This window comes from Octopus bimaculoides, chromosome 9 (genome assembly GCF_001194135.2).
Source record: "Octopus bimaculoides isolate UCB-OBI-ISO-001 chromosome 9, ASM119413v2, whole genome shotgun sequence".
NCBI classification, from domain to species: Eukaryota; Metazoa; Mollusca; class Cephalopoda; order Octopoda; family Octopodidae; genus Octopus; species Octopus bimaculoides.
The window spans coordinates 67,179,732-67,202,733 of NC_068989.1; the positions used below are offsets into that span (position 1 = coordinate 67,179,732).

Sequence of the window (23,002 nt, forward strand, 5' to 3'; positions counted from 1 at the left end):
CTACGTTAAGGGTACACATGTCTGTGGAGTATTCAGTCATTTGTATGCTTATTTCATGAGCAGGCTGTTCTGTTGATCAGATCAACTAGAACCCTATCATTGTAACCAACAGAGTGCCAGTTTTATTTTGTTCATTGTATGGACCAACTGTCATAACCGACAGAGGGACAGTTTTTTGTTTGTTTTGGTTTGTTCATTGTACAGTACAAACACTGTCTTTTCCTGAAAGTCATGCTGAATCTTCCTGAGAACTATGTTAAGGGCATATGTGTCTGTGGAATACTCAGCTACTTGCATGTTAATTTCACGAACAGGCTGTTCCGTTGATTGGATCAACTGGAACCCTTATCATTGTAACTGAAAAAGTGCCAATTTATTTTGTTCATTGTTTTTTTCTGATGGTACTGCAATCTATCAGGACAATAATGCACCAATTCACAAGGCTAATGTCATTCAAAATCGGTACAAAGAGCACAAAAGTGAATTAAACTACTTGGATTGGTCCCCATGATCAATAGAATCTAATATTTATGGTGCATTTTGGAGCAGCAAGCAAGGAACTACTTCCCTCTGCCATCATCACTGAAAGAGCTAATACTGGTTTTACTTGAAGAATGGCTAAAAATTCCTCTAAGAACCATTCAGAACCTGGTCAACTGCTCAATACATTAAAGCTATAATTGATGTCAAATATAGATCAACTTTGTATTAAATAAAACTTCCATTCAACAAAGTGTTTCTATTATTTTGTCCAGCACCTGCACGTGTATGTATACAGGGTTGGCCAAAAGTCACTCGACAGTAAATCAAAATTCCATAAATACTACCTGTAATTCTGTATTGATTCAAATAGAAAAATGTGTTGCCCAAGAAGGACTTCAGTTTGAACAATTTTCGTGATGTTTCATATTTAGATGCTTTTATTAAATTCATTCAGTTGTTAAACATAAAGAAATCTTGGAATTAAATGGTTTTGATTTACTGTCAGGTGACTTTTGGCCAGCCCTGTATATTAATGTGTGTGTGTGTGTGTGTTTACATCTGTGTTCACTTGTACAAGAGTTGTTGCAATGCTTGAGCAATGTTGCTTGTTGGCACTTTCCCTGCCAATAAATCATCTGCTTGCTCAGTACTTTCAAAGCTGTTGTGTGGAATAAGAGATCCACAACTTGAAAAACAGGTAAGGGTTAGCATCAAGAAGGATATGTGACTGTAAACCAATGCCTTGGAAACATAATCATCTAACCCATGCCAGCATGGAAAAACTGACATAAAATTGAACAAATGAACAAATATATGTGTAATTTGTATGTATAGTGTGTGTGCCTCTGTGTGTTTCGCATGGAACTTGTTTAAGTAAAATGGGAACATTATGTTGACAGCCCCAGCAATTCTGGGTTTTTAAAGGCAAATGGAATAGAAAATCCCTTAATTAAAAATAAAGGTTTAATGACGGGAAGTGCATCTATTTGTAAAATAATCCATAATAATAAGTATTTGCTCAACCCATACTAGCATGGAAAACATGTAAAATGATCAAATGAAGAAACAACAATAAACAATAAGCTAAATGAATGATTTATTGAAATATTTCTATAAATTTGAAGTAATGGTTCAATTAATATTCAGTAAATGCAATAGAATCTTCAAAAAGATAGGAAATTTTAAAGTAAAGTTACTTAATAATGATAATGAGATGGAAATATAACGAGAGAGAGAGAGAGATAAAATATTTCAATATGTCAGCAGTGATAATTCGAAATTTGGAACAGCTGTTAGCAAAGAGATATTGACTATCAGTGGTTATATGAAATCATCTACATTTTGATAGATTTAGGTAGATGTAGATATAAAAGGGTGAATTTATTTTACTTTGGTTCACCAATAAGAGACAAGAGAACTTTCTTGTAATCACCACTGCAGTCACCTTTGATGAAGCTGCCTAAAGTTTTACCTAAAACTTCATTGAACTTTTCCTTAATCTGGACCATGTCAATCTGAAATAAAGAGATGAAAATTAAATATGTAGTAAAAAAAAAAAAATAACAGACATGTATACTAAGGTATCTTAAACGACAAATATATTAAGTACATTAACAGCATGTATTTCTTTTACTTGTTTCAGTCATTCGACTGCAGTCATGCTGGAGCATTGCCTAAAAGGGTTCTTTAGCCAAAGAAATAGACCTCAGGACTTATTCTTTGTAAGCCTAGTCTTATTCTATAGGTCTCTTTTGGAGTGTAAAGTGTAGATATTTATGTTTCTCAAACTTTGAACCTAAGTACAACTATGTTAGGGATGATTACAAGTTTGAGAAATTTAGCACCACATTATGCTTGTGGCCATCTTGTTTGTAATAATTGCTTGTTAAAATAGATAGTCCTACAACATGGCACTTTGAGCAAAATGTCTTCTACTATAGCCTAAGGCCGAGCAAAGACTTGTGACTGGATTTGGTTGACTGTAAGAAGATTGTTGTGTGTGTGTGTGTGTTTCTTTATCCGCCACTACTGCTTGTGTCTGTGTTTGACAACCAGTGTTGGTGTTTTTATGTCCCTGTAACTTAGTGGTTTGGCAAAAGAAACTGATAGAATAAGTACCAAGCTTCAAAAAAAAAAACAAAAAAAATTCTGGGGTCAAAAGTTCAACTAAAATTCTTCAAGGCAGTACCCCAGCATGGTTACAGTCTGAAATAAGTAGACTGAAAGAAGTAAAAGATAATAGATGAAGCCTAAGAAGTGGAGAATTAAGAACTTGAGATGTTCTTTGCTTTTTACCACATTTATTAGCAATATAAATGAAGTGAAATAAAATGGTCACTGAAACCACCAATCACAAGGTTTCATTTATAAATAACTTATTGACTGATTTGTCCCTTAAACTTCATAGCTCATTCAGGTCTCTCTCATACAGACTTTGTAGCAAAACATTTTTAAATCAATAGAAGCCATTCAAATTAATACTAAATTGTGTTCTTCTAATAATCAGTCATTTTCCATGAAGATTGCTATTTCAAATGGCAAGTGACCAAAGAATACATATTAACCCTTTTGATATCAACCAGCCTGGAACCTCCATTGGTTCTATGATACAAACTTACTGTTTTTAAAGTGATCTAAATTTAAAACTTCCATCAAAACTTCATGTTTAATTTCCAAAGTCAGCTTAATAATGATAAAGTTATTTTACAAAATTATGTATTATTTTCAAAATTAATTGAAACAAAGACATTATATTTCTACAGATATATCATAATAAAAGGGTTAAAGTGAACTGAATTAAAACCATCCATCAACGTTTCATGTTAATTTATGATTGAAACATCAGTTTAATAATGATAATGTTATTTTAGTAAATTCTTCATTATTTTCAAAATTAATTGAAACAAAGACAAAATTGATTGAAACAACAGAAATATGAAAACAAAAGGATTAAATGAATAAATATCAAAATCTACTATAAAAAGCCACAGTAAAAATATTGTATGAAATACTGAAATAATATTACAATTGAAGTTCTATTTTCACATTCTAGGCTTCAGATATGACAATTTTTAAAAAGCTAAAACAGGTAAAAAAAATAAACAGGCATGGCTGTGTGGTAAGAAGCTTGCTTACCAACCACATGGTACCGGGTTCAGACCCACTGCATGGCACCTTGGGCAAGTGTCTTCTACTATAGCCTCAGGCTGACCAAAGCCTTGTGAGTGGATTTGGTAGACAGAAAAAAGTTCAGCAAAGGAGACTGATAGAATAAGTACCAGGCTTACAAAGAATAAGTCCTGGGGTTGATTAGTTTGACTAAAGGCAGTGATCCAGCATGGCCACAATCAAATGAATGAAACAAGTAAAAGAATAAAAGAAACGGAATTTAACAAAACATTTACTAACCTCTGAACGACTGACAATGATACGGATCAAAGTGGAATCATTAGTGCCAGCACCTTTCATGGAGTAATACAGACTTTCAGAAAAGTAAGTGTGCATCTCTCTGATGCTTTTCACTAAAATGGAAAACAAGAAATAGTATTCAATACATTAATTACTCCGGATTCTATGACAGAATTTTGTTTTGACAAAGTTATGGTAAATTTTTGCATGGTTAATGTACATTTGGTTGGACTGATACCACTACATTACAACAGATATTTCTAAATCATCTTAGATTTTGATTTACCCGAGCTCTATGGCATGGTATAGTTTAAACTCATTGTTTCCAAGGCCTCCCTTATTGATCTGTGAGTGTTTCACTATACCCTCCTATTCTCCATTGCCTTTAAAGATATCCACTTTCTTCCAGTTTGTGGATTTCTGGCAAGATCCAGAAAAGTTCTGTGACAACTCAAGTAGTGTGTATGGAACTGACCCAAAAGTATTTAACAGATCAAGCGACACAAGTGCCAAGGAACTTTTCTCCATCTTCGATGTTTGTATGCCATCCTAGGTCACAGTCACATGATCTATACAACCTGACACATTTAAGACTCCAGCTTTCTGCACCATACAATCTACATAACCATGATCTGCCAAAAATTTCATAACTCATTTGGCAAAAATGACAAGGAATATTTTCCCACCCACTTAGAAAGGAAATTGGCCAGAATTGGTTACAAGTTGATGAGTTCTGCTCTTTGAGAAGATGAGTACCTTCTGCTCTTGCCCAATGGCTCATGATCACATATTCTTTCCAAGCTCTTTGGAGAATGAAAAATAATTTGTTGGTCAAACTAGAACACCTTTCATAAACTTTGTAAAGCTTGCTATCTTATCCTGGAATGCACTTCGATTGTGTCTTTTTGATAAAACCCCAGAGTTCTTTCATTTGAAAGTCTCCAATATTAAATTTTGCTCCTAGTGCTGTTGGTTTTGGTATCCCTTGCATTGGTGGTACAGGAGTACCTCAAAGATTGTCACTATAGGTTTGGATAAGTGCAACTCCAGTTCATCCTTGCTACATATCAGGTTACCATTTCTGCTCTCCAGAAACAGACCTACTACAAACTTGAAAGGATTTTCAATAACCTTTTTTTAGCTCAGCCACTTTGGCCTCCTTCTTTCCCTCCTCCTCTCAATATGCACCAGTTGACAGAGGCACTTCTTAATATCATCATAGAGCATAATATACACACACACTTACATATTCACCCATGTGCACACACTTACACACAAATCACAAATATCTTACCAATGGTTAAGTATGCTTTCTGCAAGTCTCCAGAAGTTTCTCGCTGGATGCTATCCATAATATCTCGGTCAGCAATTTTTTCATAGGCAGCAAAAGTAGCAATCAACTGAGGCCTGCTGCGCAAACTCAATACTTTGTTAAATACAGATTCGTCAGTTCCAAATTTACCTTCTCCTGCCTTTAGAAACAAATTAATATATTAACTTTTGTCAACATATTTTTAATTAACAATAGTTCTTACATATAACCTCTCACTTTAGTTCTAACAGAAGTGATTACATTTAGATGATAGATGTTAAACACTTTCATTTCTGCATTTCAAATATCATTCACTGATTACGTGCTTCAATTAATTTTATAAATGATCAAGGATTTAGTTGTGTTTAGTAAAGCTTTATATTTATTTCTGTATAATGCTTAAAATGCACAGAGTTCCTATCTACACTTTTCCAGTATATTAAATATGACTACTTCTCTGGTAGCAGCAGAATTTTGTATTCTTTCTACCAAGTTCAACTTTTGAGCATGCTAGGTCTACTTTTAGACTTTTTCCTTCTAGTCTCTGTTTCCTAAATTCTTTGACTGCTTCACCCATATGAACTAGGCTATCAGCATACAGGATTTTCCAGACAATCTCGAATCCTTCTGTTATGGCCTGGAGAACTACAATAAACAGGAAGAGGAAGAGAACCAAACCCTGATGGCCACCTACATGTACACTAAATTTCTTACTGAACACATTGTTAAATTTTACTTTTATGACCTCACCCTCCTATATGGCTTGTACAGTTCTGACAAGCAATTCACTTATGCCCAGCTTTTTAGCAATGACAACACTAGAGAACATGGTACTCTATCAAAGGGGACCTTCTACCAGTTAATGGATGCTAGATATAGTTGATTTCTCATAACTAAGAACTTCTGTAATTGTTTCATCAAAGAGTATTGGCTGTACTCTATTTTGGCACAAACCCAAATGACATCTCATCTACCTTAATTCTGTACCTAATTAAATATGCTATAATATTTTCTGCTACTTTCATCACATGAATTTGATGCCTCAATAGTTGCTTCTTTCAAGAGCATCTCCTTTGTACTTGTAGTAGTAGACAATATCATTACTACACCAGCTGCCATTCCTCCTGGTACCACTTGTATGGCTATGTGTCCTACTTCAGTACAATATTTTCAGCTTCTCAGTGACTATATATATCTCTGAAAGTCCACATGTCTAATGGTGCCTTCAATCGTATAGTTGTCACTTTTAATAGCAGGTGGCCTCTCTTTCTTCTCAGCCTCAATGAGAACAAATATGTGGCAATTCTGTGTACACTCCCCACTCTGACAACATCCTAATATGCACTAACATTTGAACTAATATGTATTACTTTGCTATCTAGATCACTTCTTGCCTCAGATCCTCTCACCACAGAATGTCAGCACACATCTTATTTTCTGCCTCATTCTTTGCTAAATATATCTCACATCCAGATTCTCTTCTAACTACCTAATATTGTTCCTCACCCCTCATTTCTTGCAGGTTTTAAGATTCTATCTACTCTACCATTCCACCTTCATACCACCTTTCTCTAACCACAAATTTTATCTGTAGTTTACAGCAGGCTGTCTCATAGAAACTCCCAGTTTTCTATTTCCTCCTTTTCCTTCTCATCACAGACACTATCTAACATTTCTTTGAACTTCTATAGTAGGCTGAAAAGCTTTTCAGTTTCTATACTTTCATTTTTCAGATTGTCTGATATCTCTGAGACCATCTAGCCCTCACCTTGGTGTCACTATTCCCTAGTCTATGCCAGGTTACATAATCTTTACTAGGAAAAGACCCAGTGTTCACTGGCAGTTGTCTATCCTGTTTCTTGTTGAGTATAAAGTCAATCAGGTTTGTGTGTTCAACTGGCACTAAGAAGATGGCCGATTTCCTAATGTTAGAGTTGTAAATGGCTAAGTCATTAGCATCAGAGAACTTCAAGCAATGACCTTGATTCCTCTTCATTCTTTGTACCATATTTATAATCACTATGTAACTCAGTAATTATCATGCTATTGTTTAAATTATCCATTAAAGTTACTAGCCACAATAACTAAGTCCTTGTCATCTGCTATTGAGCTGGATATCTTAGAAATAGTTTTTTGCTCTAATAAGAATGAAAATTCAGTTTGACCAATCACTAATGAGAGTTATAAATTAATTATGTAGCAACTACCCAACTAGCAAGTTTGTGAAAACAATTACTTACATCATAAAGTTCTTGAGCATCCTTGTTAGCAAGAGCTGCATCAACATTCATGTCAGTGCTACGGGCACAAGTAGTTTGAGAAACAAGAATGCGTTTCAAATGACCACTGGTCTCAGAAATAATGGCATCTTCCAATTGATCACCATATACTGAAATATAAAATGATATAAAACAGTTACAGCATTGTTGAAATCAAATAATGGGTTTTAAAAAATTACGAAATTTTGTAAAAATTAATTACATATAATGGTCCACATTGACAACTTCACTGTTTTCTTTCTGTAGCTTTTTTTCTAAATAACACCCTTCCTTTACATAAACAGTCTACAATTTCAGGTATTTTGATATAGTTAACCTGTGACACCAATCATTGGTATTGTTTTGATAAAACTATCAAAAACAATAGAACACCTGAATTAATGTCTAACTTTAAAACTATACTTTCTGGCTTGAAATACCAACAGGGTTGGTTTTGCTTTATATTTCTACAGAGTCTATAAAATACTTAAATACTTCTTATACACTGAGAGTTGATTCAATCAACTATATGACTCTGCAACAAATTTCTAAATTTCATACCGAAAAAAAATCTTTATTGGTTAACCCTTGTGAAACCAATCTGTCTGAGATCACTCTGGTTCAAAGATATAAACTTTCTGTTTTAAAATGATTCAAAGTTTCATGTTAATTTGTTTCAAACACCAGCTTAATGTCAACTAAGTTATTTTATTAAATTTTTTTATCATTTTCAAAATTAACCTAAGCAAAGTCTATTTCAATAGAAACAGTCACAAAAGTGTTAACCATTTTTGTACTGATGTTTTAGACTGTCCCTGGTTCTAGGATACAAGCTTCCTATTCTAAATTAAAACCTTCCATCAAAGTTTCTTGTTAATTTATGTTCCAAGCATCATTTCAAAATCATCTGAAACAAAGGTAGCATATATCAACAGAACTATGGTAATAAAGAGGGATAAAGCGATCTAAATTAAAACCTCATGTCAAAATTTCTAGTTAATATATTTTCCTTACACCAGATTAATAATTTTACTCTTTTACTCTTTTATTTGTTTCAGTCATTTGACTGCGGCCATGCTGGAGCACCGCCTTTTAGTCAAGCAAATCGACCCCAGGACTTATTCTTTGTAAGCCTAGTACTTATTTTATCGGTCTCTTTTTGTCGAACCACTAAGTTACGGGGACATAAACACACCAGCATCGGTTGTCAAGCAATGGTGGGGGGGGGGGGAACAAACAGACACACAAACACACACATATATATATATATATATATACATATATACGATGGGCTTCTTTTAGTTTCCGTCTACCAAATCCACTCACAAGGCTTTGTTCAGCCCAAGGCTATAGTGGAAGACACTTGCCCGAGGTGCCACGCAGTGGAACTGAACCCAGAACAATGTGGTTCGTAAGCAAGCTACTTACCACACAGCCACTCCTACATATTCATTATTTTCAAAGTCATTTGAAACAAAGGCAGTGTATTTCAACAGAAATATGGTAAAGAAATGATTAAACAGGTCTAAATGCATACTGAATTAATTTTCCAACATAGTTTTCATTCATAGTTGTTAACATTCCACTTGTCTCCAAGAGCACATAACTGTATGTGTTCAGGGGAAATAAATCCTTTCTACTACAGGCATAAGATCTGAAATTTCGGATGACAGGGACTAGTTGATTACATTGACCCCAGTATACAACTGGTTTGTTTTATCAACCTCAAAAGGATGAAAGGCAAAGTCAACTTCAGCAGAATTTGAACTCAGAATGTAAAACTGGACAAAATACCACTGAGCATTTTGTCTGGCATGATACCAACTCTGCCAGCTCGCCACCTTAAGGGGTGGGGGACATAAATAACCCAACTGCATGACATCTTGAGTAAGTGTCTTTTACTTTACCCAAGACTAGCGAGTGAAATTGGATGGATAGAAACTATGCAGAAGCCTGTTGAATGGATTGTTCCTATCGTTCAAAAATTCTTGGCACACACTGAGTCATGCTAATTCAACCTCAGGAGATTACACTAAAGGTAGACATATGTCTGTGGAATACTCAACCACTTATATGCTAGCTCACTGAGTAAAGAGTTTAGTTGATCAAACAACTGAGTACTCCTTGTTGAAACCAACAGAAATGCAATTAATTTTTGGTTGATTAAATTGAACCAATATATTATTGACTTTTGTGTGTTCCCCCCACCCTCCAACAAGTTAATCTCAGTAGAATAAAAAAGGCAAAGTCAGTACTATGGAGATGATTTCAACTGAGAACATGTTTAGTATTTTAATGTCTGCTACTTGATTGACATTGATGGAAGTCAATTGCCATCATCAACATCATTTAATGCTTGTATTCTGTACTGGTATGGGCTGGACAGTTTAACACTGAGCTCCAATGCCTGCTTTGGTAAGGTTTCTATGGCAGATACCTTTTCTAATGCCAAACACTTTACAGAGTACTGGGGGCTTTCTTCATGGCACTAGTACTCATGAAGTCAACAAATAACTCACAAGAACGGACCCTTCAACCATAGAGAGAGAGGAACATGTCTCCATGTAGAAGAGATAATGGCTACCCCAGCATGGAAGAGAAGAAGGATGGTAAGGATAAGGTGTCAGGACATACCCTGAAGGTACAAGAAGGTGAACAAGGAGAGAAAAGGGACAAAGAATCAAGGAGTGCTATGAGGGTAGGTTGACGAAAGTGTGAAAGGAGAGTGACAGATGGTTAGAAATGAGGATAGAGGTGACTGTAATAAGTGATGAACCTGGGTGGGGGTATGAACAATGGCGAATCTCAGTTTGGTTGAGAAGATAAAGGAAAATAAGAGTGGATCAGGGAAGAGGTGATAGGTCAGAATACATAAAAAAAAAAGGGGACTGAGTGGAGAACAGCAGCATAATAAAAATGAAGATAGATGATCAAAACCTTAATTAACTTTAATCTTCAGATATCACATGCCAGTTTATTCTCAAATATTTTAATCAACTACTGAAAGACTGGAGTTAATTATCTTAGATGTTGTTGTTGGCACTCCGTCGCTTACGATGTCGAGGGTTCCAGTTGATCCGATCAATGGAACAGCCTGCTCGTGAAATTAACGTGCAAGTGGTTGAGCACTCCACAGACACATGTACCCTTAACGTAGTTCTCGGGGATATTCAGCGTGACACAGTGTGACAAGGTTGACCCTTTGAATTACAGGCACAACAGAAACAGGAAATAAGAGTGAGAGAAAGTTGTGGTGAAAGAGTACAGCAGGGTTCGCCACCATCCCCTGCCGGAGCCTTGTGGAACTTTAGTTGTTTTCGCTCAATAAACACTCACAACACCCGGTCTGGGAATCAAAACTGCGATCCTATGACCGCGAGTCCGCTGTCCTAACCACTGGGCCATTGCGCCTCCACATTATCTTATAACACTCCAACAAAAACCTATGTAACAATTACAGTTTTTATTACACTGGTTTATGTGCACCATCAAAACTTATGCAGTTATAGGTGGAGGTACTTTGGCTGTTGCAGAACTGACACACTTCCATTCTATGTGGTATCCTCATTTCATAGGTTCTAAGTAGAATTCCTTTTGCATTTTTACAGTCTTTTTATGTTGTTAAACCATAAAGATTTATTTTACTTGTTCTTCATTCTCAAAAAATATTACTATTTAAAATAAATATAATATACATATATACATATATAAAACAATGAATAAGATTTCAATAGAATCATGATAATTTTCATTGGAAGTAGATTAACTCTGCTCATCAACTTCACAAATAAACCTTGTTAAGGATTTCAAAATGGATATTATAATATATTGGACACTTACATTTCTTGAAATGTTCCTTAATCTCTGCCAGCTCTTCATTATTTCTAGTGAGAAGAATCTCTATCAGAGCATCTTCATCAGTTCCAAGTCCCTGAAATAATGGTTTTGTTTTAGTAGAAAAATTTCCAGATTGAAGAATTATTTCTCTCCAATACACAGAGTCTGAACATATTAATTAAATTGGTAAACTATTTATCTTCTACCTAGAAACTCTACATAGTATTAGTCCACTACTAAGGTTCAAATAAAGACCACATATATATCAGTTAACATATCATCATCATCATCATTTCTACATCCAGTTTTTCAAGTTTGCATGGATCAGATGAAATTCATTAAAGCATATTTTCAATAGCTAGATGCTCATCTCATTGCCAAACCTCATCTGTTTCCAAGCAGGGTAATATATATTTCCCCATAGTTGGAATATGTTTTCATGGAAAATTGGACATGAAAGGACACTGCTTGTAAGACAATGATTCTCACTTATAACTATTGCATGATGTCAAGACAAAGAACTGCAAATACACACACTGTAGAATGCTCTGGCTAAGTTTCTATGCGGGTAAGGTTTTATACGCACGCACGCACGCGATGGACTGCTTTCAGTTTTCATCTACCAAATCTACTCACAATGTTTTAGCTGACATAGGGCTATAGTGGAAAACACTTGTGCAAGGAGCTGCACAGTGGGACTGAACATAAAACCACATGGTTGAGAAGTGAACTTCTTAACCACACAGCCATTGGTTAATATATAAAATCTAACAATACAGACATTGCATATGAATGAGATGACTACAAAATTTATACAAAATACCCTACACATGCATAAGTCTGTCACTTTGCTACATTTGCATATCCTGTACACATTCTACAGAGAAATGTCATAAGAAAATTTAAGGAATCTTTCTACATTTTATCTTCACAGTAGTCAATATTTATCAAGAACATAGATTCATCAGATAAATTTCTCTAATGGCAAAGCCCCAGCCAGACCAAGACCTTATATCTGGTACCATTGAAAGAAAGAATTCATGGGAAAAAAAAAAGAATAAAACAAAAAGTATGAAATGTAGAAAGTAACAGCATAGAGAAACTTACTTTTATTGCACGCTTGAGTTCTTTTGCATCATAGACTCGTGGTGGATCCATAAGGGCCATGATAACATCTTCAAAATGTCCCCCAATTTCAGATTTTATTTCTTTTCGAAGATCCTAAAACAATGGAAACAAAATATAAGAAACTGATGAAGCATTAACATTATACAGCTGGTCAGTCCATCAGTCTGTCCATCCTTCTTCTTAGCCTGGAAAAGTCATGAGAGTAGAGTCCTCGGGTACCTCAGCCATAAGCTCTTATCAGAAGCAACTATTATTACACTTCCTGGCTGGAGTTCCAAGCATGACCAGCTAAGACTACAAGCTTCCTATATAGAGTAAAGAGTAAAGAGACAGAAAGACATGAAATAATGGTTTCAAATTTTGGCACAAGGTCAGCAATTTTGGGGAGGAGTAAGTTGATTACATCGCAGCCAGTGCTCAACTGATACTTATTTTATTAACTTTATCAACCCTAAAAGGGTGAGGGGCAAAGTCAACTTTGGCAGAACTTGAACTGAGAACATAAAGACAGATGAAATGCCACTAAGCATTTCGCTTGGTGTGCAAGTGGTTTTGCCAGTTCACAGTCTTAGACAGACATGAAATAATAATCATAATTATTCCTACCTTTCCATACATTGCTTTGAATACTTTTTCTATTTCTTGTCGTTGTTGGTTACTATGAGAAGTCATTATCTTAATAATCGCTGCTTCATCAGTACCTACCAAAAAGAAAAAGAAAGAAGGATAAGCAAAACGAAAATGATCAGACATTCTAAACATGCATTCATAGAGTTGTCGTTATTAAAAATTTAACCCTTTAACAGTCTAACCAGCTATATCCAGCTAAAATATTTTACCCGTTTTATGTTTAAACTTGTCAGATCTGACCTCTGCTATCCACCTTATAATATCCTTCTAAAAATATCCAATCATATCATCAAAATCTGAAAGCTTTGAGATAATCAATGTTTAATTCAAAACAATGGGAATAAATAAGCATTACATTTGACAGAGTAATCTGAACACTAAAGGGTTAATAGAAAATTGCAGAGAAAAATTAAGAGATGTTTTCTTGCAAATCTTTTGAAATTGGTGAAAAAGATCATACAAGGAGTAACAATACACAGCAACGTCTTTCTCAACAGGAAGTGTGCCATTAAAGATAACAGAATTAAAATCAGGCTAATGAGAGCAGACTCTACATTACTACTCCTCAGTGTTCTAATTTATTTTTTGTTTTTGCTTTTGTATGTCTTGAAGATGAAGTAAAAAAAATTATTGTATGGTTAAAAAGTTTACATTCATAAAACATAGTTTTGAGTTCAGTTCCAATGCGTGGCACCTTGGATGAGTATCTCCTACTATAGTCTTGAACCAGCCAAAGCCATTTAAGTGGATTTAATAGAAAGAAACTGAAAGAAGCCTGCCACACACACACAATATGTATGTATGTAGGTATGAAATAAAGAGTTGGACACTTATATGCAAATTAGCAACACCAGTTCTCTGTAATCATAGGCTTTGTTGGGTATATAAATAGAGTAGTTGCTCATCCTTCTGGGATTGGTCAAGTGATGTAGTCATTCATGATGAGAAACCACTAAGGCACTAAAGTTTGAAAATTGATTAAGGTTGTTTATTCTTTCTTTTTTTAATCTACAGAGAAATAGTTAAATTTGATCTTCCCCACCCACCCCACGTGTGTGTGTGTGAAGTTAAATAAGATTTGGATGAAAACCTTGCAGTATGCTATGCAAAGCTCACCCACAGTTATTGGCTACCTGATGCCATCATACAGTGGAAATGATAGAAAATAATGATAGAAAATATCAGGCGGTGAGCTGGCAGAAATGTTAGCATGCCGGGCGAAATGCTTACTGGCATTTCATCTGCCGCTACGTTCTGAGTTTAAATTCCACCGAGGTCGACTTAGCCTTTCATCCTATCAGGGTCGATTAAATAAGTACCAGGTATGCACTGGGGTCGATATACTCCACTTAATCCGTTTGTCTGTCCTTGTTTGTCCCCTCTGTGTGTAGCCCCTTGTGGGCAGTAAAGAAATAGGAAATGATAGAAAATGGAGTGAACAACATTCTTTGCTTACAATCACTATATATTAGAATCATGCATGTATGTATTTACATATGTATGTATATATAGGGAGTGGTCATTTTGTCTTGACATCATGTGATAGTATTAAGCGAGTGTCACTGTCATACAAATGGTGTCAATTTTTCCAATCTTCCACTAAAATAAAATATGCCTGGCCAAGAGGAAATATTACCTTACTTGGGAATAGGAAGGACATCCAGTCATAGAAAATGTGCTACAACAAATTAACACATGGGCATAGAAAAGTGGATGTTAAAAATAATGGCATGATGATGATGATGACAACTGTACAGAAAGTAAAAAAAAAAATTACTGGTGTCCTTTGTATGGTAAGTTTTAAAAAACTGTTTTGAAGTAAAAAATTTAGAAAAATATTGTTTATCTTGTTCTATTAATAATATGTGTGTTTAACAAAATTATGAATAACATTGTTTTCAAACCATTTGAATATTAATATGATCACCTCAAAAAGATACGGTGTCCCTAGAAACCCTGGTACCCCAGTGTTTTCAGTGTATTGTCTAAGAAGTACTGTGTTCTACATCATCAATATATTTGCTAGAAATAGCAACTAAGTCTTGCTCATTTACACAATACTGTCTCAAAAAGAGAAGGGCACAGGTTCATGCAGTCAGAGACACATTGCATAAGTTCAAAATAGAAAAGAAGGAAAAGACACATTGGTCAATTCTGGAATGCCTTTAAGCATAGATATCTTGGATTAAAGATGATCCAAGATTAAATAAAATTGTTTGACATCCCCACTATCAAGTCAGAGTAATTTCTTATGGGAAGTTACTGCTTCTAAAAAAAATGGTACTCATATGTGTCATTTGGCCTTTGCTGCTCTTCCTGACACCAGTCACTTTATGAAATGTACTTGGTGCATTTTATTATTATTTTTTGTGTGTGGGCACCAACACTGGAGTAATGCATAACCTAAAGTATACAGGGCAAGGAGTGTAATAGGGGACAGCAGAAAGGCCAGGAATGGGTGTTTGAAAAGGGAATGTTGTCCAGGAAAAATTCTGATATATAAAGTTTATTTAAATATCATCATAAAAATTAGTTATTAACCTATATCATATTATACTGTTGTAGTGAAAATAGTACTCCCCTTCTCACATGACAAAGTGGTATGACCAGCCACTATAAAGTCAGACAGTCAGTCACTATAGGAGGTCAGTAGTAGTAGTAGTGTCATTGTACAAGTTCTCAATTGGAGTTAGTGTCAGTTACATGATAGATATGAGTTCGAGTTACCATTATGGTAGACATTTCAAAGTCATTGTCTTGTGGAGCTATCAGTGATAGCACGATAGACAAGTCAAAGATAATAAGACGCGGAATACTGCCACAACAAAATAATGGCAAAAAGAATATTACAGTGCCAACAATAACATACAAGTGGATGGGGATCCACATTATAACAGTGGTGATGAGGATATACACAATTCACACGGACAACATTCAAAAATTTTTTTTCATAAGAAAATAAACAATTGATGTGGACAATATTGAAAAATTTTTCACCTAGAGAAATTAAAATCTTGACAGATGAGTAACAAACATTTTTCTTGGACATATTTTACAAAAAATCCATAAAATTATGGAAAACTTGTTAGAGGGTCTAGTTGAATTGCAAAAATAGCAACAACAACCCGAAGAACAACAAATGCTACAACTAATACTGAAGATTTGAGCAAATTTTCGAAAAAGAATGCCAAGACTAAACAGACGAAATGAAAATGTGTCTAATTCTGAGGAAACTGGCGACAACAGAACACAAAAAATACAATAACTTTATATTGCCTAAAAAAGTTTCTGACATAAATTTCACGAGCACAATTGACATTTTATGTAGGATGTTTAGTGAAAAAACATCGTTGTTCAACACATGTTGGAAGTGTTTGAATACTGGGAAAATCAACGACAAAGACTTTATCACATATGTTAGTAGAGTGAACAGAGAGTGCAAGAGATTTAAACTGGATACACTAACTCCAGACTCATTCAAGTGCCTGGTTCAGGGACTTACTGCTAAAAAGGATGCAGAAGTCAGAATGAAAATTCTTGCAAAGCTGGAAATGAACCAGGATATAACTATCCAGAAACTGTCAGAAGAGTGTGATATGATATTAAAAGTAAGGCACGACATAGAAGAAATCCAACGCAGAGATTGTTTATGGATAAAACCAGTGTGGAAGAGTCAGAAGACAGATAAAGTGTTTCACAAAAAACACAATATACAAACGGAGATAAACCCATGTATGGCATGTGGTGGTAGGCACCTGAGAAAAGAGTGTCCATTCAAAAAGCAAAGTGTTTTCATTGTGGGAACACAGGACACATTAAATTGCACTGCAGAACTAAGATGATGAAAAATTGGACAAAACAAGAAAAAATAAATAGTTTATCATCAAAGAAAAAAGTTTGTACAGCAAACAGAATATTCATCAAGGTGAGAATCAAAACCACTAGTGTCAAAATGCAATTAGACACAGGTAGTGAGATCACTATCATAAATGAAGAATATTGGCAACAAATCAGTAAACTGAAATTATTTAACTCAAATAAAGTATTTGCAATGTAACTTTTTGAGGTGAAATGAAAAGGACAATCATTTACTTGTTGAAAAAAAATCACTAAACCTATTTGGCACAGAATATAGTTATTTAAAATGTGGGACACCTCCATTAGTGTTCTTTGTGAAAATCTAGTTGGCACAGTTAAAAGTTTGAATGAAGTCAAACAACTGAGACTAAAAATTAAAAAATTGTTTCCAAATGATTTTTTTTTTTTTTGAAGGATTAGTCTGTTGCACTAAACAAAAGTGAGGATCGCAGTAAAAGAAAAGGCAACACTTGTTTTTAGGTGTAAATAGAACGTATCATTTGCGGTGTTGGACCAGATCAATAAAGAGCTAGAAAGACTAGAAAGTCTAGCTATGACTGAAAAAGTCAATCATTCAGACTAGGCAGCTCCAATGGTTTATGTGAAGAAAAAATAATAATAAACTAAGGGTGTGCACTGACTTTTCAACTGGATTAAATGACTGTTCAATCAAACACAATTATCCATTATCAAGCCCGGAAGTGTTCTCAAAACTAAATGGAGGAAATATTTTCTCAAAGTTAGACCCCTCGGAGGCCTATCTACAGATACAGGTAGAGGAAGAGTGCGCACACCTTTTAACAATCAACACACACTGTGGATTGTGTAAATTCAAGTGGCTTCCTTTTGGAGTAAAAGTGATACCTGCCATATTCCAACAAGTAATGGATGCAATTTTAAATGACTGCGACTTTGCTATCGTTTATCTCGCTATTTTGATAAAGAGCAAGTCAGTGGAGCAACACTTCAAACATATTAAAAAAGTATTCAGAAAAATAAATGAATACAGGTTTAGACTAACAAAGGAAAAGTGTGAATTTTTCATGAAAAAAATCAAATATTTAGGTCAAGTAATTGACGAAAGGAGATGAAGGCCAAACCTATCAAGGGCAACAATACAGAATATAACTTCCCCAATGAATGTCTGTTACATACACAACACAAGGGTTCCACTAAACGAGCTGTTAAAAAAAGGATATCATTATGATATATAAATTATATGACTTAACAAAACTTCCATTGTTATATTTATGACAGTGAAATGCTCTAGTTATGATCAGTTTGTCCTCCTTTTTCTCTTGTTCATATTTTATGAAGCTGTGAACACTTGAATGGAAATGAACAAAACGGTTTTGTGCCCAACATTAACATATTGGTTCCACCTTGTGAAAGATTTGAAAGAAAAATATTTTTAAAGAATTCACACCATTTTCTTTCTGAAAATCATTGCTTTCACTATATCTGCCTGACATTGCCCTGACACTTTGGTTTGAAGTTAATGAAACACAAATTTGAACTCGGGATGCAAACAACTAAGAAAAAATACTGCAAGACATCCAGTCTGATATATCTGGATTAGAAGTTCTGTGAATCCACTGTTTTAATTGGGTTGTTTTTATTGACTCCAAAAGGATGAAAGGCAGAGTTCACCGAAGCAGGATTTGAACTGAGAGCACAGGGAGTCAGAACAAATACAACAAAGTAAGATCAAAACTTTGTTGGCCCAAAGCTATAGTAGAAAACACTTGCCCAAGGTTCCACACAGTGGGACTAAACCTGGAACCATACAGTTGGGAAGCAAACTTTTTACCACACAGCCACACCTGCACTTAAGGTATATAGAAGCTGTATCTTGCTTTAAGTCCTCAAATCCTGATGGTGTCACAGTATGCTATCACAACATATAGAGAGAGGACATATAAATTTGGCAGCACAGGTCAGACCACAGTGAATTTCTTCCACAGAGAAAAATGAGAAAAGAGTCAACCCTAATTATTATGTTATGTTATTTATTGACCCTGAAATGATGAAAAGCAAAGTTGACCTCGGTGAAATTTGAACCCAGGAAGCATGATTATTTAATTATTATTTAATTCACTGCTATATAATTTTTTGATTGATTCACTGTTGATATAGCCAGTTGATTAATTCATTGTTAACATAGTCCACTAATTAATTCACTGTTAATCAAATTGCTGCTATTATATTATTATTACTATTATTGCATGCCATCAGAGTGACACTGGATTACAAATATACAAAGCCCAATATACCCATCATGACAGTCAGATAAGGGTACACTAGGTATATGAATCACAGCCATATGTGTGCAACATGGTGATCTCATATCAAGATAAACAGCACATGACCTTGCAGGTGGGGCCCAGTTAGAAGGTCAAGCAGCCCATCCTGCTCAAAAGGTCTCTAAACAAGGTTGTTTAAGGATGATGAACAAAACAGCCATGTTTCTAAGGGTGAATTATTCAAAAACCCCAAAGAATTCCTCTCAACATATGGCTATGATGCTCCCCCACTACTCCTGCTCATGATCAGAGATGCACATATTGTCAATCACTAAGGGACATGCTCAACTGGTTAAGGTCAAGAAACTAACAAGCAAATCTGTGGTATTGAGCAGAATATTTGCTGTAGCCCATCTTTTATACCAACATAAAACATGTACATTATAACACTTCTAATCAGTTAAGATAAGATATTATTATTATTATTATTATTATTATTATTATTAAGGTGACAAGCTTGCAAAATTGCTAGCATGCTGGATGAAATGTTTAGCAGTATTTCGCTCATCACTACATTCTGAGTTCAAATTCTACTTAGGTCAACTTTGCCTTTCAGGATCGATAAATTAAGTACCAGTTGAGTACTGGGGTGGATATAATCAACTAGTCCCCTCCACCAAAATTTCAGGCCTTGTGCCTATAGTAGAAAGGATTATAATTATAATTATTATTATTATTATTATTATTATCATTAGTAATGTAGCAAGTTGGCAGAATCATTAGCACACTGGGCGAAATGCTTAGCAGCATTTCATCTATCTTCCAGTTCTGAGTTTAAATTCCGGCAAGGTCGACTTTACCTTCCATCCTTTCGAGATCGATAAATTAAATACCAGTGAAACACTGGGTTCAATGTAATTGACTAGCCCCCTACCCCAAAATTTCAGGCATTGTGCCTTCAGCAGAAAGGATGATTATTATCATTATTACTATTATTATCATTATTTAGAAAGGATTATTATTAGTATACGTGTGCAAGCCAGAGGGATTGAGAAGATAGGACTACATAATATTGTACATAATATTGTATCTTTTCCCTTTTTAAGATAGTAAGGTATGCTATGAAGGAAATCCAGCTGCTATTTCTGTTATATAAGGTATATTTATTTGCTATTTCTAGCTGGTAAAGTGATTACATACAGCATGGGTGAGGGAATATTTTAGTAGCAGAAGTAAATTGCAAGTATATAAAAACCTGCAGGAAGACATCTGTTCAGAGAAAAATAATGACTCTAGTTCAAGGTAGCCATGTATCTCTTCTACAGCAAGACACCTGTTCTGTTTCTTTCCTTCATACATTAACTTTTTACCATCTAGCATTAAGCTACCTTCCTTTCTACTACAGTCCCACCCAGTCAAGAGGAATCTTAGCCTTGCAAGCTACATGATGACTTCCACTAATGCTGGTGCCACAAGAAAAAGTGTACACTCTGTAAGTGGTTGGTGTTAGAAAGGACATCCAACCAAAGAAACCCTGCCAAAGCAGACACAAAAGTCTGATGTAGTCTTCCAATCTTTTGAATTACAATGAGCCAACCAACCCATGCCAGTATGGAAGATGGATATTAACTCTTTAGTGTTCAGACTACTTTGACAAATATAATGTCTGTTTATTTAGATTGTTTTGAATAAATCATGCATTGCCTTGTATTTTAGAGATTTTGCTGATGTGATTTGTTTAGTCTTAGAATGACATTGTAAGATTGAGGTTAAATATTTTGACTGGATATGGTCAATTTAAATTAAAAGATGATGATGATAATAACAACATTAAATTACTGCTCTAGACTTAAGATTTAAGTCATTTTGTTGTTTCGTATCTTTTCTCTAGTTTGGGTTTTACGAGAGTTCATATTAGCAGAGGGTTTTAAATTTGAATATAGGTGAAATTTTGCCTAGGGGCAAGAGGTTCCTCACCTCTGACTTGTTAATGATAATGTGAGTGGTGCAAAATATTTGTATCTAATTATCTCAAAAATTGTTAATAATGTTGTAGCTGTGATTAACAAGAACTAACTTCAAGATTAAAAATCCAGTGTAATGAAAGATTAAAGAACCAGGCTAATACAAGAATTTCTTTTGTTGAAACTAGATATATCAAATTATCATCATCATCATAGTCCTCATTGTTGTTGTTGTAAGGGTGGTGGATTTGCAGAGATCATTAAAGCATCAGACAAAATTCTTTGCTGTATTAAGTTACATCAGCTCTTCATGCTTTGTGTTCAAATACCACAGAAGACACATTTGCCTTTCATCCTTCAAGGACTGATAAAACAATGTACCAGTCAAGAAGTTGATAAATAAATACATTCAAGCTAAAATGAACCACTTGCTGATAATACACTAAGGAGAAACTATCATTGATACCAAACGTTTTTTGTCGCTGAATGAACTTGGCTTTGTGCCAAATTATTTTCCAGGTTACCTATAATTATTTGTGCCAAATTATTTTCCAGGTTACCTATAATTCACATTATGATCAGACTTTTGAATTTTTTCTTTCTTTTTTTTTATCTTTCCTTGCATGTACTTATAATTTGTTTTAGTGTGAATACATTAACATATTGAAATAACAAGCAACCCTTTCCACTACAAAAAAACAAAAAATTGTTTGAACCTTGGAATATGATTGTAGGTAGACACTCTTTTCATTGTATGGTACGAACATTTCTATGTTGATTTTTCATCTCTTGCATTTTATTGAATATACCTTTTCTCTCATCAGAAAAAATTGTAATAATCATTTCTTTTTTTTTTTTCTTTTTATTCTCTCATCCACTAATATTCCTAGTTATTAAATATGCATGTAGGCAGAAGCTGGGATGGGGGATGGGGAGACTACATCAACACTTGGCTGGTATTCTGGTATTCATAGAGCAGAAGAACCTTGCTCAAAGAAACATCATGCTACCCAGTTCAGGAACTGAACCCACAACATTGCAATCATGTGCCCGAATACATGTGCATGCTAAAGGGACTTTTTAAAAAGCAGTTTTATCAGCAAGGTTTCTTTTTTTGCTGTGCAACAATATTTTCTCAACAGCTGGTGCTGAACTCATTTAATGATACTAAATTGTCAATTAGAGCTTCTGTTCTCATATTGCGTATCTTTTATTTGTTAGACACCCAATGTTATCAGCCACCAGTTGGAGGAGTCGTTCCATGAACCATCAAGTATGATCTCTAATTGTCCTTTGCCTCTGCTCTTTGTCCTCCATCTCTACTATTTTCCCTTGTTAAGTTTGGCTAATTATGGATCCATATCTTTTATTCATTTGTCTATCTTCATTGAATAATTGACTGGGTTTGCCCTGTCACACATATGGTTTATTTGCCGTTCGTTTTATTCATATCATTTTCTCAGTTTTTAGGGTGTTCTATAATAGTTACTGTTGACCTTATATCTCTCTCTCTCTCTCATATATATATATATATATATATATATATCAGTTTTCTTATCTACATAATTATTACCAACTAACATTAGCTAAATTATTGACATTATTGTTATTGCATGTAATCATCTACTTACGCATCCATAAAATGTTTTTTTTTTGTCTACAGGGGTACCACAACTTCCATAAAAAAAAAATTAGCATACTTCATGACTTATAAAGCACACTTTTAGCTACTAACAACAAGTTTTATAAACTACCCTCCACATCATACACATACATTTTGCTATATTTGTGGGATGGTCATTGTTTTTTGTCAATAAACACATGCCCTATTTATTTGCTCTTCACTTTAGCTTTACTATTATTATTATTATTATTATTATT

At 34.6% G+C, this 23,002-nt stretch overlaps 1 protein-coding gene across 1 annotated transcript in view; it reads right to left on the minus strand.

Moving 5' to 3' along the window:
* Positions 1 to 1,562: 1,562 nt before the first annotated feature.
* Positions 1,563 to 23,002, minus strand: part of LOC106883046 (annexin A7) — a 58,823-nt gene continuing 37,383 nt past the window's right edge. Inside the window, exons 3-9 of the mRNA XM_014933919.2 lie at positions 13,033 to 13,127; positions 12,406 to 12,519; positions 11,302 to 11,392; positions 7,444 to 7,592; positions 5,186 to 5,363; positions 3,892 to 4,004; positions 1,563 to 1,997 (exon numbers count right to left, since the gene is read on the minus strand). Coding sequence (XP_014789405.1) covers positions 1,869 to 1,997; positions 3,892 to 4,004; positions 5,186 to 5,363; positions 7,444 to 7,592; positions 11,302 to 11,392; positions 12,406 to 12,519; positions 13,033 to 13,127 — 869 coding nt within the window. The 3' untranslated portion in view covers positions 1,563 to 1,868. The remainder of the gene's footprint in view (positions 1,998 to 3,891; positions 4,005 to 5,185; positions 5,364 to 7,443; positions 7,593 to 11,301; positions 11,393 to 12,405; positions 12,520 to 13,032; positions 13,128 to 23,002) is intronic.